The 18,999-nt window shown below is 39.6% G+C and overlaps 1 protein-coding gene across 5 annotated transcripts in view; it reads left to right on the forward strand.

The window, feature by feature from the left end:
- The first annotated feature begins 3,355 nt into the window (after positions 1 to 3,355).
- The window catches only part of CFAP58 (cilia and flagella associated protein 58), a 116,981-nt gene continuing 101,337 nt past the window's right edge, over positions 3,356 to 18,999 (forward strand). For 2 of the 5 annotated variants that reach the window (XR_013952887.1, XR_013952888.1), the window contains exons 1-6: positions 3,357 to 4,048; positions 5,627 to 5,908; positions 10,493 to 10,641; positions 12,471 to 12,627; positions 14,711 to 14,905; positions 17,609 to 17,746. Coding sequence is in view for 2 of the 5 variants with exons in the window: in XM_080597797.1 (XP_080453923.1) it covers positions 4,040 to 4,048; positions 5,627 to 5,908; positions 10,493 to 10,641; positions 12,471 to 12,627; positions 14,711 to 14,905; positions 17,609 to 17,746 (930 nt within the window). In the remaining 3 variants the exon portion in view is untranslated. Of the gene's footprint in view, positions 4,049 to 5,626; positions 5,909 to 10,492; positions 10,642 to 12,470; positions 12,628 to 14,710; positions 14,906 to 17,608; positions 17,747 to 18,999 lie in introns of all 5 variants that reach the window. The other 3 variants (XM_080597797.1, XR_013952889.1, XM_080597798.1) reach the window with 3 other exon arrangements.

Consider the following 18,999-nt stretch of genomic DNA (forward strand, 5'->3'; position numbering starts at 1 on the left):
ATGGCAAATTCAGCTTGGTTCTAGGATTATCGACCTAATTTCAATTACTTCCGATAATTTTCATCTATTTTATTTTTTATGTAGAGCATGTAATTGTACATTATACAAAGACAGCTTGTCAGCTTTAACTTCTGTCTCAGAGCTAACCAAGCTCTTTATTAGGGTGTTTCTATTAATCAAAACACTTCCATGATTTGACTTTTCACGAAAATGGTAATGAGACATGGTGTGTTTCTTCCTCTTGAGATCCTTGGCTCAACTCCAGTGCCAAACATGATCAAAGGCTGCTGCTATTTGAGATCTGTTGCATGATCTTTATGGACAACATAGAAAGACTCAATCCAATTTTTCGGAACAAGTGTTCACATTACAGCACCATCATTTAGTTTTAAAATAACAGAAGGAAAGTACTTTCAAAAAGAATATAGTAAAAGTATCAGCTGGATTAAGGACTTTATAGCATTTCCTTCTGACTGGAGAAGTCACAGTATGATTTAGCACATTCTTATTCCTTTTAATACTGCAAAACTGATTTAACTCAGAAGTCAAAATGGATTTTAGGGCACGTCCCAGACTGTCAGCCCACTGATAGTGTCTGCAGTGTCACTGGTGTTGGAGACCATGAGATTGCAATGGATTTCCATATTGCTGGGGGACTTACAACACTTGCACGTGGAGAACTAATATTTATATAACATTTTAAATATTTCTAACATATGTAAAAAGCAGTATTTTAGTTTAGCAAATGGTTAGACAAATTTTGCTTTCCTTAGTGGTGATTTCCCACTGATTCCCATCATCCGAGTAAAAAGAACAAAGCTGTACGCAAATATTGGACCTCATCCATGAATACATGTTCACCCCGCCATTATGTCTCCATGTATTAATTAACATTTGTAACACGTTTCGAAAGCAGAAAAGGTTGACAGGGCTGAAAAGAGCTGTTGTTAGGGGCAGTTTATCAAAGCACCGTGGTAGTGCAGTGCCACCTCCTGATGTTCTGCCTTACTACAGCATGGTGTAAAAGGAAACATTTCAACCCCCACCGGCAGGTTTTCCCTTATTACTTCTTCTTATCGTTACCTTCCAGTGTCCAAAAGGTTCGTTTTATACTTCCCAGAAGACGTGTGCTGTCATGGTCCCTGCCCCAAACTGCGTGCGTTCTCCTGGGTGATGTTATGATGATATTTTACTCTATTTATTTATATCTCTGCAGTAACCCATCAATCCTTACACTCGGCAAGTGATTGCTTATCGTTTTCATGCCACTGTGGTTTAAAACATGTATTAAATTAACTGTCCGAGGGGCCTGACCTCAAATAAATCAGTATTTCTTCTCTAGTAACCCTTTCTGCACCCACACAAACACATACATGCTGCTGATGTGAACTGCTCTTTTATGCAGCTGGTGAAACAGGTGATTCTGCTTATAAACCATAAAATATTGATGTCTCCTGAACAAAGTCAGATATTTAGGGAACTAAGTAACAATCTTTTCAATGAATTGAAACTTCCTGGATCCAGCTTGTCCCTGCTGTTAATGAAACTATATTTAGAAACTGGATTTTTTTTCTTCTGTGGCTGAGAGAGGTTTTTTTTGCTCTCACTAGCAGAAAGGTTCTTATGTAGGCTTGGTTTAAAAGGGAGAGTTAAAAAGTCATCCCACTTCAAGAGCCCCATCTTGTCTAGAGGTTCACTTTACTGCATGACTACATCATTTATAGCCAAGGCAGTCACAGCACATTGCAGGATGGCAACTGTGATTACCTCCATTTCATATTCATCGGAATATAAAGCACAGGGAATTTTAAGCACATGGTCCCAAGTTATAGGAAGTTCTTTCTATGGTCAGAAACTTGTAGTGAAGCCTACGTAGTTACCATTGGAAGGTCTCACAGGGCACAAATCACCATGAGTTTGAAAAACAGAAGACCACGGGGTTGCCTCAATATATGGATATAATTTTGGGGCACATTACTGCTGTTACTCTCAAGTACAAACATTGTGAGTACACAGTGTTAAAGGTGTATTCACCCTAAAGGTATAATTGCCCCTTTTTAATCTCTTCTCTCCCTTCAGCAGGATTTTGCTGACAAAGGAAAAATCTCATCTTCTGCTGTTTCTTTACAGGTGCAGCTGTTTTGTTGATTAAAGGTCAAAAAAATTTATTTTCTTGACAATCTGAAATCCTAGAATCAAGGAATTTATCAGTATAATTTCTCTGGTACTTCTATTAGGAAGCATCAGTACAAAGGAAAATGAAGAAAAAAAAAAGAGCGCAAAACCTAGAAAAGGTACTTTTTTTTTAATATTTATTAGAAGTGTGCTTTGAAATGACTGAAACTATGTTTCAGTGTGCAGGATATTTTTTAATTAAGTCATACTTATACAGAATATATTATAAAATGTGTCTTATTCTACAGCTCTAATGGTAAAATTAGACCATTTCAAAGCTTCTCTTTGAAATTACCTATTTTGCCACGTAATCAGTAAAATGAAGTGCTACAACTCAGGCTTCATTAAACCAGGCAAAATTTTCCATTGTCATTATTAGTTTCAAGTGGAACTTTAAGGTCATACACCACGTCTGTTCTGCTGGGGAACGTACACATGGAACATTACATTCTCTGCCCTAAAACCCTATCAGATGAACCAATTTGTGACCCCATTGAGGTAAACCTTCTATTTCAAGGGTTAGCTAGTAGTGGAGCGAACAGCAGTAGCTGATACTTCAGCGCAGCTCTTAAATTGCAGAGCCGTTGTCTGGGGTTCCCTCGTTCTAATACCCTGCTTTTGTACAAAATCATTAATGCACACAAGCAGACTAAGCAGTGTGATTAGTCAGATGCAATGAAAAGACCGAAGTCGGGCTGTCCCTCTGAATGTGGAGAGCTTTTTGTGGATGTGATTGCTCCTCTATGGATTCAGGTGTGCCCATACCTGGGGCTCGGTGAGCCACCCCTCTATTTCCAGGGGACCACCCTGTGCCCATGATCCAGGTCCCTGCTGCTGTGTGGCTGGCCTTGGCGATGTGCTCACACCTTGCTGTCTGCTCACAGACGACAAGATAACTTCCCCCAAAAGGTGCAGCTGGGGCAGCGCTGCTGCTTGCACATGAACATAAAGCAAAAACATCATTTTTGCAGCAGCGACCTGTGCCTGCCTGCCAGCTTTCCTGCTGGGGACAAGGCCTCGACCCTTGGGCAGATGCCAAGTGGGAGAGCAGCACAACCTGAGTGAAGCACCCCAGCATGGCTGAGCGCCCCCAAACCCCCCAAATCCCACTTAATTCCTTTCACAGGACCCTGCCTCCCTCCGTCCCTTGATTTGACTTGTCCTGCCGAGCAGCTGCATCTCGCTGACCCATCTGGTGCTAGACTAATGGTTGAGCTTGACAGTCTTAGAGGTCTTTCCCAACCTAAATGATTCAATGATTCTGTGATCTGTGCTGTGGGCTAAGGATCAACCTTTTAGCTCAGAGGCCGTGGTGCAGCTCTGGCTGAGACCCCTGGGACCGCAGGACCAGGGTGCCCGGGCTGTGGCACAGCCCCTCGACAGGCTTCCCTGAGCTGCCTGCGGTCTCTGAGCTGTGTCCGTGAAGAAGGAGCTGATGTGATTGAACCGGGTGCTTGGCACTTTCTTCGAGGCTCCCTTTCCCCACAGCAAGTTGGCCCTGTTGATCGTTTGGATACCCCTGAAATAAAATGGCTAGTCTGTTATAGCTGTTAGGGTCTTTGAATACAATCAGGCTCTGTCGGGCTAGATGATGTCCTTTATTAGATCTATTAGGATCTGGACTCGATGATCCTTGTGGGTCCCTTCCAACTTGGGATATATTCTGTGATTCTGTGCCGGGCACCCGGCGGGGGACGAATCCCTCGTTCCAGCCCCGCCATCTCCATGGCGGCACAGCGCAGACCCGCCCGCCGCCGTTCCTAGGAGACGGCACGGCCGCCTCGGCAGCACCAGGGCCGGCCCCGGCCCCAGCTCCGATCCCGGCCCCGATCCCCGTCCCGCCGCCTCCCGCCCCGCCGGCACCATGGCTGAGGTGAGCCCCCGCCATTACCCGCCCGCTGTGCGGGGCCGCGGCGTAATGGCGACCCCAGCGCCTCTGTCTGCGCCCCGACACCTGTTGAAGGGTCGAGGCGCTTTTGAGAACAGAGTTCAGCAGGGTCGGTTGTTAAGTTATTTATATGCAGGGAGTAGTAACACAGACTGTAGGAATACCTGCTGTGTATATATTTCATATGTTGTTATTGCTCTTTTAGCTCTCTGTATGACCACAAACGTAATGAGATCAAAACTGAAGCACCAAGGCTTTCCCTCTTCCACACCGAATGCCCTTCTGCACTAACGACAATGCAGTTTTTAGCATTTCACTTCCCTTTGTTGTTTTTTCGTTGAAGTTTCTGACACAGATATAAAAAAATAATGAAATTGGAGCCTTGGCAAGGAGGATTTGGAGCTGGTGCCCCTGTCCTCAGTATATTACATAGCCTGAGCTTGTGTTCATGTTGTAAGAGGCTAGTTTTATGCTTTTAATTTCATCTTTTCCTGGTGGTGTAAATGTGCATACTCTCAAAACCAACTGAAATAAGTCTTTGCTCTCAGATTTTTATTTTTAAAGATTCTCGCTTTTCTGTCAAAGCTGTTTGTGTTCAGGTGGTGAGCAGGGACCCGAACCATTTTTGAATCCATTGGTTTCGAGGGCAGAGAGAAGAGGGCAGGTCTGTGAGGGTGCTGTGCCTCGGGGAGCCGCGTGGTCTCACTGCCTCTAGGTGCTGGCAGGAGACCTGCGCTCCTACCCACGTCAGCCTCCCTCCGAGATGCAATTTTAAGGATACACCTAGGCTTCAGATGGCAGCACAGAGATGTTCCAGTTAGCTGTGAACGGACTTGAGTAATGGAAGTGACGCATCTGACAGAACGAAGCATCCTGTGGGCTGATTTATCTTGGGTCTTAGCAGTTCAAACTATTGAGAAGTGGCCGTACACCTCCCTTTGGTGTGTTTGAATTCCACTGAAAGTTATAATGGAAATTATTTTAAGCAGTTTTGAAAAACATTAGTGAAATTTGATGTCCATAAACTGAGCTGGCAAAATTTGGCTTCAGAACAGAGCTAAATCGTATATTTCCACTGTGAAAGGTTTAACAGAAGCACTTTCTGCAGGGGATGGATTTGCTTGCATTGCCATTACTGATGCTTTCACACATGCTTATCTGGAAGTGATTTGCTGGCACTATTTGCATGCAAAGAGTAAACTAATCAGACTTTATGGAGTAGAGAACTGAGAAGAATTAAGGCTAAAATACTGGCCTACCTCAATAGCTGATGTATTATTTAAACACTGCCACGATATTTTCTAGACTTATCATTAAAATAGTTGTGGTACTCAATTGCAGGAGCTCTGACTGTTAAAGCACCAAATCAGGAGAAATCAATTTGAAGAATAGCCTGAAATGTGCATATCATACCGTTGTAAGACTACGGTTATTAAGGATTATTTTGTCATGGCATCTTAGGAGCTGTTATATACTCAGTATATTGCTTTTTTTATATTTGGGGGTCATAAGTGAGATGTTCAATTCCTCCTGTTCATTGATTATCTATCTAATTTAATTCAGGAAAAGTCTGCCAAACCGTATCTAGAAGAAAGTGCATTTGAAACACTGGAAAAAGACTTCCAAGAATTCATCAATCTACTTAAGGGAGATAAAACTCTGGAAAAATTCCAGATAGAATATGAAAAGCTCCATGCTGTTCTGAAGAAGTCCCATGAAAATGAGAAGCGTCTCATGGAAAAATGCAGGGAGCTGAACGCTGAGCTCATGGTGAATTCATCCAAAGTAGCTGCACTTAAGAAGCTCACTACGGATGATCAGGAAACTATATCATCAATGAAGACGGTAAAGTTTTGAATAGAATTAAATATGATAGGATATAGTTAATGAAAAACATGGTAATAAGAAAGCTATCTGCAAGAACACTTTATTTTATGTAGAGATCTAGCTGGAGAACGAAGCATAGGGCTGGCATCTCTGGTTCCTTAACCTCTGCTTTGCTACCGACTGCTTTGTTTCCTTACCCTGGTATTGTTACTCCTCCCAGTCAAATTGTGTATTTATTTGCACAGGGATAAAACTAAGCCAATTCCATCAGTTCTCAAGTACTAAATAATAGTTTACATTTAAGCTTTCCCATATCTGTAAAAGAGCATATCTGCATTTCCAGCTTGCACAATTTTTGAGACTAAATTCATTAATATTTTTGAATTGCTGCTCGGATGTTAATTATTGCCAGACCATGAAAAATCTACTTACATGCTGAAATATGGATTGTAGACCAGGGAAGTGTCATCAGCTCACTTAAATAAATGTTTTACGGTGTTTTTGAAAAGGAATCCTATATAGCATTTCAGTGTTACTTCATCAATTTACTCTGGTGTGTTCTTTGTTGTCATTGATTTGAATTCTGTCAAAGTGCTTGACTTGCTAAAGAATAATCAATGTTTTTAGCCTTATACTGAGGTTTTACTACCATGAACCTAAACCTGACAAATCATCAGAAGATGGTACTTCGAACTTTTTTCCTCCTCATGGTTTAAATGCTTAGGTTGTACTACCCAGCTAGGCTTTAATTTAGCATTTAGTTGAGAAACCTACATGCCTTCCAATAAAGTGTTAATTTCTGAGGGTAGAAGAGGCTACATTTTTTCTTAAATGCTTCAAAATAGTGATTTACAGTTTTTACGCTATAGACTTACTTTGTTCCAGTAAAATAAATTCAGTGTAACAATAGGAAATATTCGATGAGCACTGCAGAAATTGATGTTGTTTAACATGAAGTTTCTTGTCCATAGAATTCCAAAGAAAATAAACTCAGAATAAATATAACTAGCAGTGCTGTCACCCTATGGCTGCAGCTTGCCAACCCATGGTACTGCTCAAAGCATCCGCAGGAAGGTGGAAAACCACATATAAAATCGTGTTGATTTTCACTGCCACTAATCAAAAACCCTGGTAGGTGGCTGTCAGGAACCACGATGATCCTTGGCATTTTCTTTCTGCTATTACATGGCTATACTCTTGAGTGTGAACAGTAGCAGAGGCAATCCTTCAGGACGTTCCCAAGCTGAGGCAACATCATCTTAGTAATGTCATAAAACTGAGGAGTACAGGAGTAGGAAAAATAAGAGCCTTTCCAACATCAGCAGTTGAATTGAAGCTAAGGTGAGGTATGGCTTAACAATATCACCTACTATTGAAGCAGCTAAGAGATTTTGTAGTGAAAAAGCCTCTTGACAATACGATCCTATTAGAAGCAATGTGCAGTACACAACCTGTGACATTTAAATTCCAGTTGTGTGCTGTGGGCCAAGTAAACAGCACTGATACTTTTCAGTTTGGCTGGGGGAATTAGTCTTTCCATTAAATGTTCAAGAATTAGTTGGCTGTTATTTAAGACGTTCACGTCATGTGTTGGGGGTTTGATTGGTACACCCTTCATGTTTCATGTTATTCTCCTTTCTGAAGAGAAGACTACAGTTTTACTAACATTCAAAAAACTTGGTTCACAGGTGCCGAAGGCAAATGTTGAGGAAGGTTCAAGTGCTCAAATAGCGCTGAAGAACATCATATTTGCTAAATTAAACAATCCCAGTGGGGCTGTTCCTAGAAAAACAGTATATTTGCTTCAAATTAAGGTCCTAAATCCTGGTGACTTGATAGATCATCTGGGTAATAGGTTTACAGCCTTCCTTTTCTGGGTCATTGGTTCAAATACAAATAAAGTTTCAATTGAGCTGCAGAGGCAATATTTTTCTCCTTGTGAAGCCTGGCTGTAATCAGTAGGATTTGTATAGGGGCAGGGGTTAACAGTGCAAATCAATTGCTGGTAGGACCCAAGTCAATAATAATCAATAGCTGTTACTGTCTGATGGCACTTCAGTGCTCTGTTTTGTGGTTTTAATGAACTGGACATAATAGTCTGCTGTTTACAGTCATGTCAGGGGAACTAAGGGCCAAGCTGAACACTAGGGGAATACAACTCTCTTTTTCATTGACAGGGAAACTGATCCATACAGCTGCACTGGAAGAACACTAGAACGGGAATTTGTAGTTACCAAGTTTTCAATTTCCAGGGGAATCAGTCCAGTATACTAATAAAGCATTTCATTAATTCTCAGTCTCTTTGCAGCAAAACCAATGTGATCTTTGGGGCTATTTAATGAAGAAAAAATAAAAGTAAAGCAGTCACATTTTATGAATTCTGCTTCACATTTTCGAGAGTACTTCTTCAAAATTTTTTTGAATGATTTTAAATGCAAACATCCAGTATACTTCCATCGTTAATTATACAACAAACTGCAATGCATGTACCTACCTATGTACTGCAATTACTCCCTGGGTACACGACACGCTCTGCATTTTTTCAGTTCCTTTCTCCACTGAGTAATTATGTGATTATTTTTACAGTTAAGGCATCCACCTTCAGAAATTTCCTCCTCTTTTGAATTTAAAGGAAGCAGTCTATTGAATCTTTACTCAAAGTAAAAGAAACAACCAAGAAAGCCATCACAATGAAGCCCACTTTTGCTGGCACTGAAGTCTGAAACAATGTTTTATTTAGATTTTTTGCCTGTTAATGAGGCCATCATCCATGCATGCTAACCCTACTGATAAAAATTGTTTTGACACACATCAAAAGCGAGATGTAGTTCAAGAAGCTCAGCTTATGGTTATCTGCAATCACTGCTTATCTGAATGACCTCACGGACTTCAGGGGATCATTTTTGTGAGTACTCACCAGACCAAAGTACAGTTATGGGCCTGAGGACTCACCGAAGCCAGTAAGACCTCTCACAGGACATACTGATATTATTCACCAATTCTATCCCCCCAAGCCCCAGTCGTAATGATTTAATTCACCAATTTTAATCACAGTCTAATCAGCCATCAGGAAGCTTTGATTTAAATAATCAGCTTTAATCTTATTTTCAATTTGCATTTCTCCTAGAGAAAGATTGGTTGCTTCTTACAGGTTAGCAAATCTGAAATGTGTATTTACAGCTATATTTTATGCTTTTTTGCCAGCCAAGATGATACGCTATGTCTTTATACCATTATTTCAGCATAGCATGCATTTATTTAAATTTCTTATTACAACATTTTTATGTAAGAGAATAATGAATGAAAAAAATCTTATTTACTGTATGATATTTAATACTTTGTGTGATCCCTGCTGCATTTGAATGGAAATTAGAACCCAAAATGTATAAAACAAAAATTCACTACAGTATTTAGAGCTGTTTTAAATATTCTTGATACATAAGTGAAACGCATATTTTTCAAACTGAATTTTGAACTAAGTAATTTATTAAGTAATGAAAATACTGTTTGCAGGTAGAGAATTGTACCCTGTTCTTTGTAGTAGTTGCTTATAATCTCTGTCAGAATTTCAAAAGAAGTAAAGCCCACTATTTATTAATATGCTGGAGGTGGGGGGAAGAGGGAGAGCAAATGTTCCTGATCTTTGAGCTCCAGCTGGTTGCTCTGGTTCCTCAGATGTGTCTGCTGAACTAACCGAATGAATAAAATGAAAATGTATTCCCCCTCCAGCTTGAAGAGGCCACAAACGTTATATGCTCTTAGCTTTTCAGCACATTCTGGTAGCCTATTACTTCTGTTAGCTTGATGACTCTGAGCTTTTAATTTAGGCAGTAAACAGGTTAGCGCTACATTTATTTGATTTAAAAGAGCTCAATAAATATATTAACCATATACCATAACATAGCTTGTCATCATTTTGAATTTAATATTAAATAGATTTATTTTTAGATCCAGAGATGTTAATTCAAATCAAGAACTGCTGTAAACAATTTGATATAAATTAAATTATTAATTATTAAATTATCTGATATTGTTCATTGTGGAGGTATTTTTGATTTTTAATTTTTTTTTGTAGCTTGTCTAAATGTGTAGTTAAAACCGAAATGCACTAGGTCCTCACAGATGCAAATATACAAAGAGGGAGCAAAGGCCAGAGTAACAGCTTTTTTCCTTCACTGAAAAATAGTAATTTGGATATTCTTTGTTGCAACAGCTAATAAGATTTTTAGAGACAAGTGAACTGTTTGAGTATATGGGACGTCTGTAGGCACTGCAGCTGCAGTAAATGTTTAGATGTTAGTGGGACTTACATGACCAAAATCTCATAGAGTGAGATTTGATAATATTTAGGTCTGTGTGTTAGAGAAAATAAGTTAGAGTTTTTGAGTGTGAATTGACATTGTCTGAATGGCTCAAAATACTTGTTATGCCCTCATTCAAATGGAAAGACAACTGGTGAAGAAAACTGCTGTGAATCTGAGCATGAAAAGACATGAAAATCTACTTTCTTAATTAACAAAAATGCAAGGCAATTATTTTTTAATTTGTTGTTCATTTTCAACCCAATTTAATTTCTGTAAGTGTTTTCCATTTTGTTCATAGGAGATTGAAAAGGCCTGGAAAATGGTGGATGCAGCCTATGAAAAGGAACAGAAAGCAAAGGAAACAATTCGTTCACTGCAAGAGGAAATTGCGCGCCTGACTAACTTGGCGGAGCGGGAATCTGGTCTGTCCCTGGGTCAGGACTACAAGTAAGTTTTCCAGAGAAAGGGGGAAAGCCTGATCTGATTTTCTGTCATTCTACACCTTGTTTAACCATTTGCGCAGTGCAAGGGTACTGGAAATCAGAGACAGAGGTCTTTTCTCCATTTTACTTTTCTCATGAGCACACATTTATATGTCCATGTGTTTATGCAGTGAACAAGTACAGAATCAGGTTCTGAGAGAGTTCATTTAATATTGGATTAAGCTGAGAGATCAAATAAAATTAAATAGTATGCACTTTCTCAGTAACGGTCCTACTGTTTTACCTGACTAGCATTTCAACGTGCTGTGTCTTTGAGAATAGGATTTTGTCAACAATTTTACATATCTTGGCAGCAGGGTCCAGTACATAAGACAAGGAAGGAGGAGACTCCACTTCTTTCTGTTCCCAGTTTTGTTATAAGGCATTATCACGGTCTGTATTCTTGTTTGTGTTTTATATTTATGTACAAAATCATAGAGTAATTTAGGTTTTATTTATTTATTTATTTATTTATTTATTTATTTATTTTTATTTTAATTGAACTATGCAGCCACTAGTACAGAGTGACCTAGTCTAAGATGGAGCTGCCAGCTGCTGTGATGTACAAATATGAATGATCCCGAGGACCTGCCAGTTTTAAATACCCTCCAAAAGATATTGTTTATAGTCAGGTCGTCAGGTTGTGCTTATGCTGTAAGGTGAACTATAAACTCAAAGGTGGGATAAAGTATATTGACCCCTAAGACCTGTGCACTTTCTATTGAGATTGCTGATGGTCGGTCTGGCTGGTTCTGGACTGAAAAATTCACACCGTGTAAAGGTATTTATATTGTGTGTCTTGGGTATACATGGGGCATACTCATCTCTGCATGCACTGTGTATCTAGGTTACACAAACAAGATTAGTGTCTCTGAGCAAGGCCTTTAGAATATTCAGATTTTCCCTTCCAAGAAATGTGCCAGCACGTAAAGCATCTGGATGCATGAGAAATTCACTCTTTCACATTTTGGCTCTAAAATATTCTGTTGCTGTGTAACAGATTTCCTTTCATTTGAAGGCTTTGTCATCCAGCCTTCCACTAAAATATGTCTCTCTAAAGACAACTCTGTGGCTCCTTTTTGCATTTCCGTGGAAGGGCCAGGAGCTGTGACTGTGCCAAGACCTCAGTCCTGCAGTTTCCAGCTGCTCAGGCACTCCATGATTTCTTCTTAAAGTTCCTTTTGTATTGATCTCCAGTTCCATGCTCACCCTGTCCAGTGATAGGACCATAGGAGTAGACAACTCCTCTGCAGGTTTCCAGCCCTGTAGGGTGTTTCCAACTCTTTTAGAACAATCAGGTTGTTTTTTAAAGTTGAGCTTGAACCCACATTGCAATATTCGGACTTTCTTTCAGATTGTGAATGTGTCCAAAGAGGCAATCTGTTTTATTCTTACATTAGGTGACTGCAAGACATAACCCTGTTAGGTGCCCAGTCAGGTAAGTTGCAGAGACTTGTTGCGATAACATAACAGAGTTTTGGTCTCTACATGATTTTGCAGTGGGCAGGAAGAAGAAATTTTGTTCCGTTACCTTTTTGAGCAACTGAAAGTTTCTTCAGTCCCATGAGGACTGGGATATAAGAAGAAAGAGTGGTTTATTGACAGTGACTCTAATGATCGCAGTAGGTAAAGCATATAATTTGATTGACCAAAAGACCCTTAATCCAAGAGGAGTTTAAAATGAAACAAAATGGCTTTTAAACTCCTGTTTCACAGGAAGGATCCTGCTCTGGCATAGGAGGAAGAACAGAAAGGGCTTGTGACACTGTTTGACTATTGTTTCCTTGCTTCCAGTATCAGAGATTTGCTAAAACTTAAAGAAGAGATAACAAAGGAGCGAGACCAACTCTTGTCAGAGGTCGTGACGTTACGCCAAAATCTAACTCAAGCCACAGAGCAGCAGCAGGATACAGAGAGGGCAAAAAACGAGGCAGAACAAGCTATAATGCAGGTCTGTACAGCTCACAGGGTGGTGATTTTAGGCTTTGTCCTGAACCATTCCCCGCTTCTGCAATTGACTAGTATGCTACTACCTGTTCTTCCACAACTCAAACCTTTTCAGGAGTGCTCAGAAAAAAGTGTACAGTGAATTATTTTTATGGTTTTTCTCTATTTCTTGGCTACATCCTTTGTAAAGCGTATTGTCATGTACCCGCTGCTTCCACAGCTTCCCAATACCCTGAATGGAGCCACGGTGCCTCTGCCCGCGTCATAGTTGTCTTTCATACTGGAGGTACTTTTTGTTGTCGTTGTTGTTGTTGTTTTTCTTTCCTGCATTGTAAATCCATGTGCTTCCGAAGGACCACTTAGAACATAGAGCTTGAGTGGAGGACCTACATCCCTTGCTGTTGACAGTGGTTGTCATATCATGCCATATGATCCTTTTTAAGAATGCATAAAGTTCTGACTTAAAGCTAATTAGGCTATTTTCTCCCATACTGCCTCTGGGAAGCTTTTTCAGAATCCCACTTTCTAATGTTTAGAGACCTCCTATTTTCTTTGTTACACTGATTTCTACCTACTGTTTTTGAGCTTAAATGATGTTTCACTTCACCAGCTTCTGTACAGAGCAGTCATATTCCACCTCTGCTTTGTCCTAATTGTTTTCTCTCTAAGTTAGGCTCTCTGTTTTTCCGACATTCTGAGTAGACATGTCTCTTTACTGAGCAATATATATAGCTTCCTTTAAATGCATATAGCAGCTGGAGATACAGAAGACTGAGGATCAATAGGATACCCAGTAAATGGAGAGAAAGCAGAGAAGGATGGAAGATGGGATACAAAACTCTGATACATCAAAATATAAAAATGCAATAATGAAGAATAGAAGAATATACAGAAGAACATAAATAGACGCTGGACCAAGACACCAAGAGAGGGGAAATGCAGAAAAGAACGCTTAAAGAAAAGAGATGACATGGAAGCAGCAGTTAGCTTGCAGTTTTTTTTATTAATCCCAAATAGGAAAGGGTTGATCAGCCCATGTTCCATACACAATACTAGTTTCTGTTTCTAAAGCACTTAGTTGGGAGTGTAGTACGAGAAAATGTCAATCTTGGCTTTTCTGACAGCATTGTGGCTGTGGGAGAAAAAAGAGAGGAGTGAAACTCCCATCAATGCTTGCTGAATCTTGCCAACCTTAATCTTCTGATACCTACTTCATCAGCCTTTAAATTTACAGGATTGGTACAGCTCATGGAACCACCTTCCATTCTCTCAGTATGCAATTCTGCACTTCAGACTGCTTAAATGACAATGTTTTTTGAAGATCCTGTTGAAGGCCTTGGCAGTTCTGGCAACTTTTCATCTGTAGGCTGAGAGGGAGAGGAATCTGTAAACGAAAAGCATCTTTAAATTGCTGGTCCCTGTCTGAACTGGATATTTCCTTGTGGATCAGCCCCCTGTGGATTTTCTCTGCTGATTCTGCTCCATCACATTTCTGGGGAGGGAGAGATCACAAGTCACAGAAAAGTCTATCAAATATGAGGGAAAGTTCATCTTTCAAAGTTCTTGCAGAGGAACTTTGAGAGCAGAAAGATTGAGAGCACTTGTGAAAATGAACACAGCTCTGATATCTCTCTCTTTCCTTTATTATCAATGTAATACATGTTTCTGTTGGTGAAGTAGAAAAATAAAAATAAAAATCCTTGCAATATAACATCAAGTCCAAATTAGTTTTAACCCTGCATTCAGAAAGTACCACTTTACAAATAACTTACAACAGAAAATACGTTTGCCGCTGCGTCTCCAGAGGAATGCTTTGTGTCTGAATTCTATCAGACCCTTCTGCTTGAATGAACTGACTGGTGTTTAACAAATCCTTGTCATCAATAAATAGGTTCCCTCATACCAGATTTTTAGTTCAGCCACTTGATAAAGTACTTACTTCTGAGAAGATTCTGTGTAGTAGTGGGTACAGTAGTATAGAAGTCATTGTTTTCAAAATCAAACATAGTAGAACAAGAGGTGAAAGGCCTCACTTTCCTAAATAAAAGGCAGCAGAACTTAAACTTTTGTCTTGTGAATTATTACAGCTTCAGCAAGAAATCCAGATGCGTCAGAATGAGGCATCACGAGAAGCTCGAAAGAAGGAAAAAATGGAGAAGGAGTTGAAAAATCTTCAAGCTGAAATGGATAACAAGCAATCTGAGATCAAGAATTTACAGCAAGTTATACACAGGAACAAAGAGGAACAAGCAAAAATGGAACGGCATCTAAAAGAGCAGAAGGTAGGATACACGGCACACTTTTCATCATGTCTAATATTAGGGTCACATTCCAAAATATGAAAATTGATGAAATTTCATGGAGAGGGAAGGAGATTATTTTAAGTCAATATTTTAAAAGATTTATGTATATATGCATATATATATATACTAATAAGTAACCATTGAAAGCCATCTGACAGATTTTAGATAAAATTCCTCACAGGAATTAGTAGTGGATTGCAATGGTATACTTAGAAATCATCCTGAAAAGATGGCAGCAAATGAGACAAAGTCTGTGAAGAGCATGGATGAACCAAGAGTTTGCCAAGTTGGACTTCTTTCGTATATTGCCAGATTCACTATAGTGGCATTGGTAAAATGATTTTATGTCTGATCCCTTTTTTCTTCTCCATCACAATAATTTTTACCTACCTTTCAAGCTTGTGAAAGTGTTTCTGTCAAAGGGCAGAGAACTGTCTTCATAAACCTTTTTGATTGATTTTACCCGTTCTGTTTCCAAAAACGTTATCTGGAAATGTCCTAACATAGTGTTCTGCAAGTGTTTGAATTTTCAGGTTTTCAGTCCATTTCCCCTGACTTTGAGAAACTTTCAGAGAACCAATTTCAGTAAATGGCAGGAGAGATCTCATCACTGTAAAACAGCCCTACCTCAAGGGAAACTTCCTTGGGAGTTGTGTGTATCTTGTAAATTTATGACTTTTATGGCTTTATCTTCCCTTCAGGTCCCTGAATTGGTGAGGGTAGAGATTTGTGAACTTTTTTTTTCCCAACATAGACTCTTAGTAAAATACTTCACATAAATAGATAAAGAGAACACTTGATTATTTTTCTGAACTTCTCCTCCCTACAAGAAGTATATTGAGTTGCTCAAGTGTGTGCAGAGAAGAGCAACAAAGCTGATGAAGGAAGTTGAAAACAGGTGTAATATGTAACAGCTGAGGAAGCTGGGGTTATTTAGTCTGGAGAAAAGGAGACAGAGGGGGATCTTGTTGCTTTCTATGACTACCATAAAGGAGGCTGCAGCAAGGAGGGTGTCTGTCTCTTTTCTCAGGTGACAAGTGATAGGATGCAAGGAAACATTCTGAAGTCATGCCGGGGAGGTTTAGATTGGATATTAGGAATAATTTTTCATGGAGAGGGTGATCAAGCATTGGAACAAGCTACCCAGGAAGGCAGTAGAGTCCCAATCCCTGGAGGTATTTAAGGGACATGTGGAGGTGGCACTAGAGGACATGTTTTAGTGGTGGACTTGGTAGGTCAGGAAGATGGTTGGACTTGATGATCTTAAGGGTCTTTTCCAACCTAAGTGATTCTATGATTCTATGAATGTCACTGAATATGAGGTAGTTTTTGAGGGCAGCTCCATGATCTACCAAGACAATCACATTGTTTTTAAATAGGATATCTGCAATTCCTACTTCTGTTGTATTCTTCCTCCTCTTTTCCATAGTCCCTTTCAAGCTTTCTAAGTGCCTATTTTGGGGGCATTCAGTTGTCCAAATTATCTTGGAAATCAATAGCTTACATAAACTACAGTGCCAAGGGTAATTAACCAGGCTACTGCCCTGTTTTCGTTGCCTGTGGTGGCTTTGAGTTGTCTGTGAAGGCACTGCATTGTCTTTCACAAAATGTCTGTCCAAAACACAAGCTATTCAACTGTCCAAGAGTTAGAGATCTGTGAGGGAAGGTGACTCCGCTATTACAATGTGATGGGATTATTGCTAATCAACTGAAATGTAGTTGCCTGTGATGCCTGCTCTTACTCCACTCAAATTTCTAATCTATTATTGCTTACACAACAGGGAAGTTGGTTTGTTACAGCAACTGTAGGCTTCATCCTACCCATGCCGAAGTTGCAATAAAGAATACCCAGAACCACAGTATAATCCTGACATTCACAACACAAGAAAGAAGCAATATTCCTTGTTTTTACATTCTGTGCTTCAGCGTGCAATTGGAAGAGGGAGATTCTGCTTCTCTTCCTTTAATTTTTCTAACAGCATAGTGCATATTGACTTCATCGGTTTATTGCACATTACTGCTTGAAGTGAAAAATATGGTGATCATTCTTTGCTCGCTTATGGAGTAATGGTTGTTAGAGGAAGTCTCATCAAGCAGAAGAAACCACCAGCAGTTCCAGTATTGAAGTGTGTGTTCCCCATGCAGTCTGTGAAACTGCTGTTCTGTGCTTATGACTGAAGACAAATTAGTGAAGAAAATGTTTGTGTCCTGGTCTCAGCAAGCCATGTACCCAGAGGAGTGTCATTGGCATGCTAATGTAGGATTAGCTCGCTAAGAAACAGAGTTCCCCTGCCCTCTGCTGATTGAAGTAATTTGAATCTCATACTGATTTTCAGTAATTATGTGTAGCAAGTGGTTGTGTTACGTGATGCTTGCCAAATGCCTAATAAGAATTAAAATATTTATCTACCACTTGCGAGAGAGACCTGCTAAGCTCGTGGAAAAAAAAAAAAAAGACTGGCTGTGTTATTCATTAGAAATTATCATTTCCCCTAGTCAGTATGAACATTTGTCATATTTCACATTAGTAATTTCATCAGCAATGAAGAGAGGGTTTTAAGCAGAGAACAATCTGCAGCAGCTTTTATCTCCTGCGGAGATGGAAGGTTCTGTCTTCATGGATTTGCAGATGTTGTAATCAGATTAAAAAGGAACTAATAGGATTGTTCCTTGATCTAACAGATCTTGAGTGAAAGAGCTGGTAAGGAACTCGAGCAAATTCAGATGAAATATAGTCAGCTCGTTCAAGAGAGTATGCACCATAATACGATGTTTGAAAATGTGATGAAGGATGTCCATCAGAAGACAACAGAACTGAAAGTAAGTACCAGAAGGTGTATCCATCCAGTCAGACATGTCACTCTGATTGTAGTCATACCACTTGGGACAGGGGTGATCTCAGTTCTTGTACTGATGGTTCCCTACAGGTAGTTTTGGGGGAAATCTGAGGAATGCATAGTAATAGAATCTGTTGCTTTATGCCATTTTTTCTGTGGTGGCTGGTGGAGTGGTCTGCAACTGTATCACCTGAAAGCGTAACACGTAGCTGGCTGGAGGAGACCCATTTTTGTACAACGCACAAACCAAAAGGTCAACTCAGTGGGTTCATAAAGGATGCTTGGTACTTTTCACAAGCATAAGGTATTCTTTAAATCGTGAGATCTTCATGTAAGAGCAGTGACTTTCTTTCTTACAGCGATTGACATAATCTGAATGTTGTCAAAACCCATTAATAAATGGTAATAAATTTTAACAACGGTGTCCTGGAGAGCTTCACTGAAGGGAGCTGCTTGCTACACTAAAATCCCCCCGCCCCCTCTTGCCCTCCAGAATCACTGGGTCAATGGGAATCATTGGGAAGGTGAAATATAAGTAACCAAGACAGTGTTTTCTTTCTGATCTAAATTGTTTTCTTGCCTGACTTTACGTTGTTAAACAGGTCTTTTATACCACTCAGAGGCTGGTGAGTTTCAGTAGGGGAAGGATTAGATGATTCCTGCATATGATTTTTGGGCAATGTTGAGAGCATTTGTGATAAAGGGTGTAAGTTTTATGTATAAGTTTTAGATGTCGTTCCTTTGTTTACCATATCTTGCTTTTTGTATCATTTTTGAGGTTGAAACACTAAACATATCAGAAAATTCAGGTAGAAAATCATTATCTTATCAAGGCTTAGTCATGGCTAGCCAATTCACTAACAAGAATATTTGCCAATAGGGTTTTTTTTTTTAAATTGGGAACCGTTAGTCAGATTGATAAAAACTAACCAGTGACAGATTAAAAGCTCAGTTCATAACTAATCTAATGCAGAAGTTCCTGATTTGTGTGGTAGCAGCTTGTTTTCTGTTGTATTTTGCTAGGCAGACTGGAGAACATTTTTCTTACCCATTTAAGAAACAAAGTGCTGTGTCTCCCAGGTTATTTGGTTGTATCGTTACTTCTAGCAATGCCATCATTGTTTAAGACTTTACAAAATGTTCAAATGTGATTTATGTTTGTGGCTCTAGAATGTCAAAAAGAGGACTTTGATTCTATCATCAAATTCTAACTTCTGGAAAAGTTGATGGAACTTG

This window comes from Anser brachyrhynchus, assembly GCF_964034855.1.
Source record: "Anser brachyrhynchus genome assembly, chromosome: 6".
NCBI lineage: Eukaryota > Metazoa > Chordata > Aves > Anseriformes > Anatidae > Anser > Anser brachyrhynchus.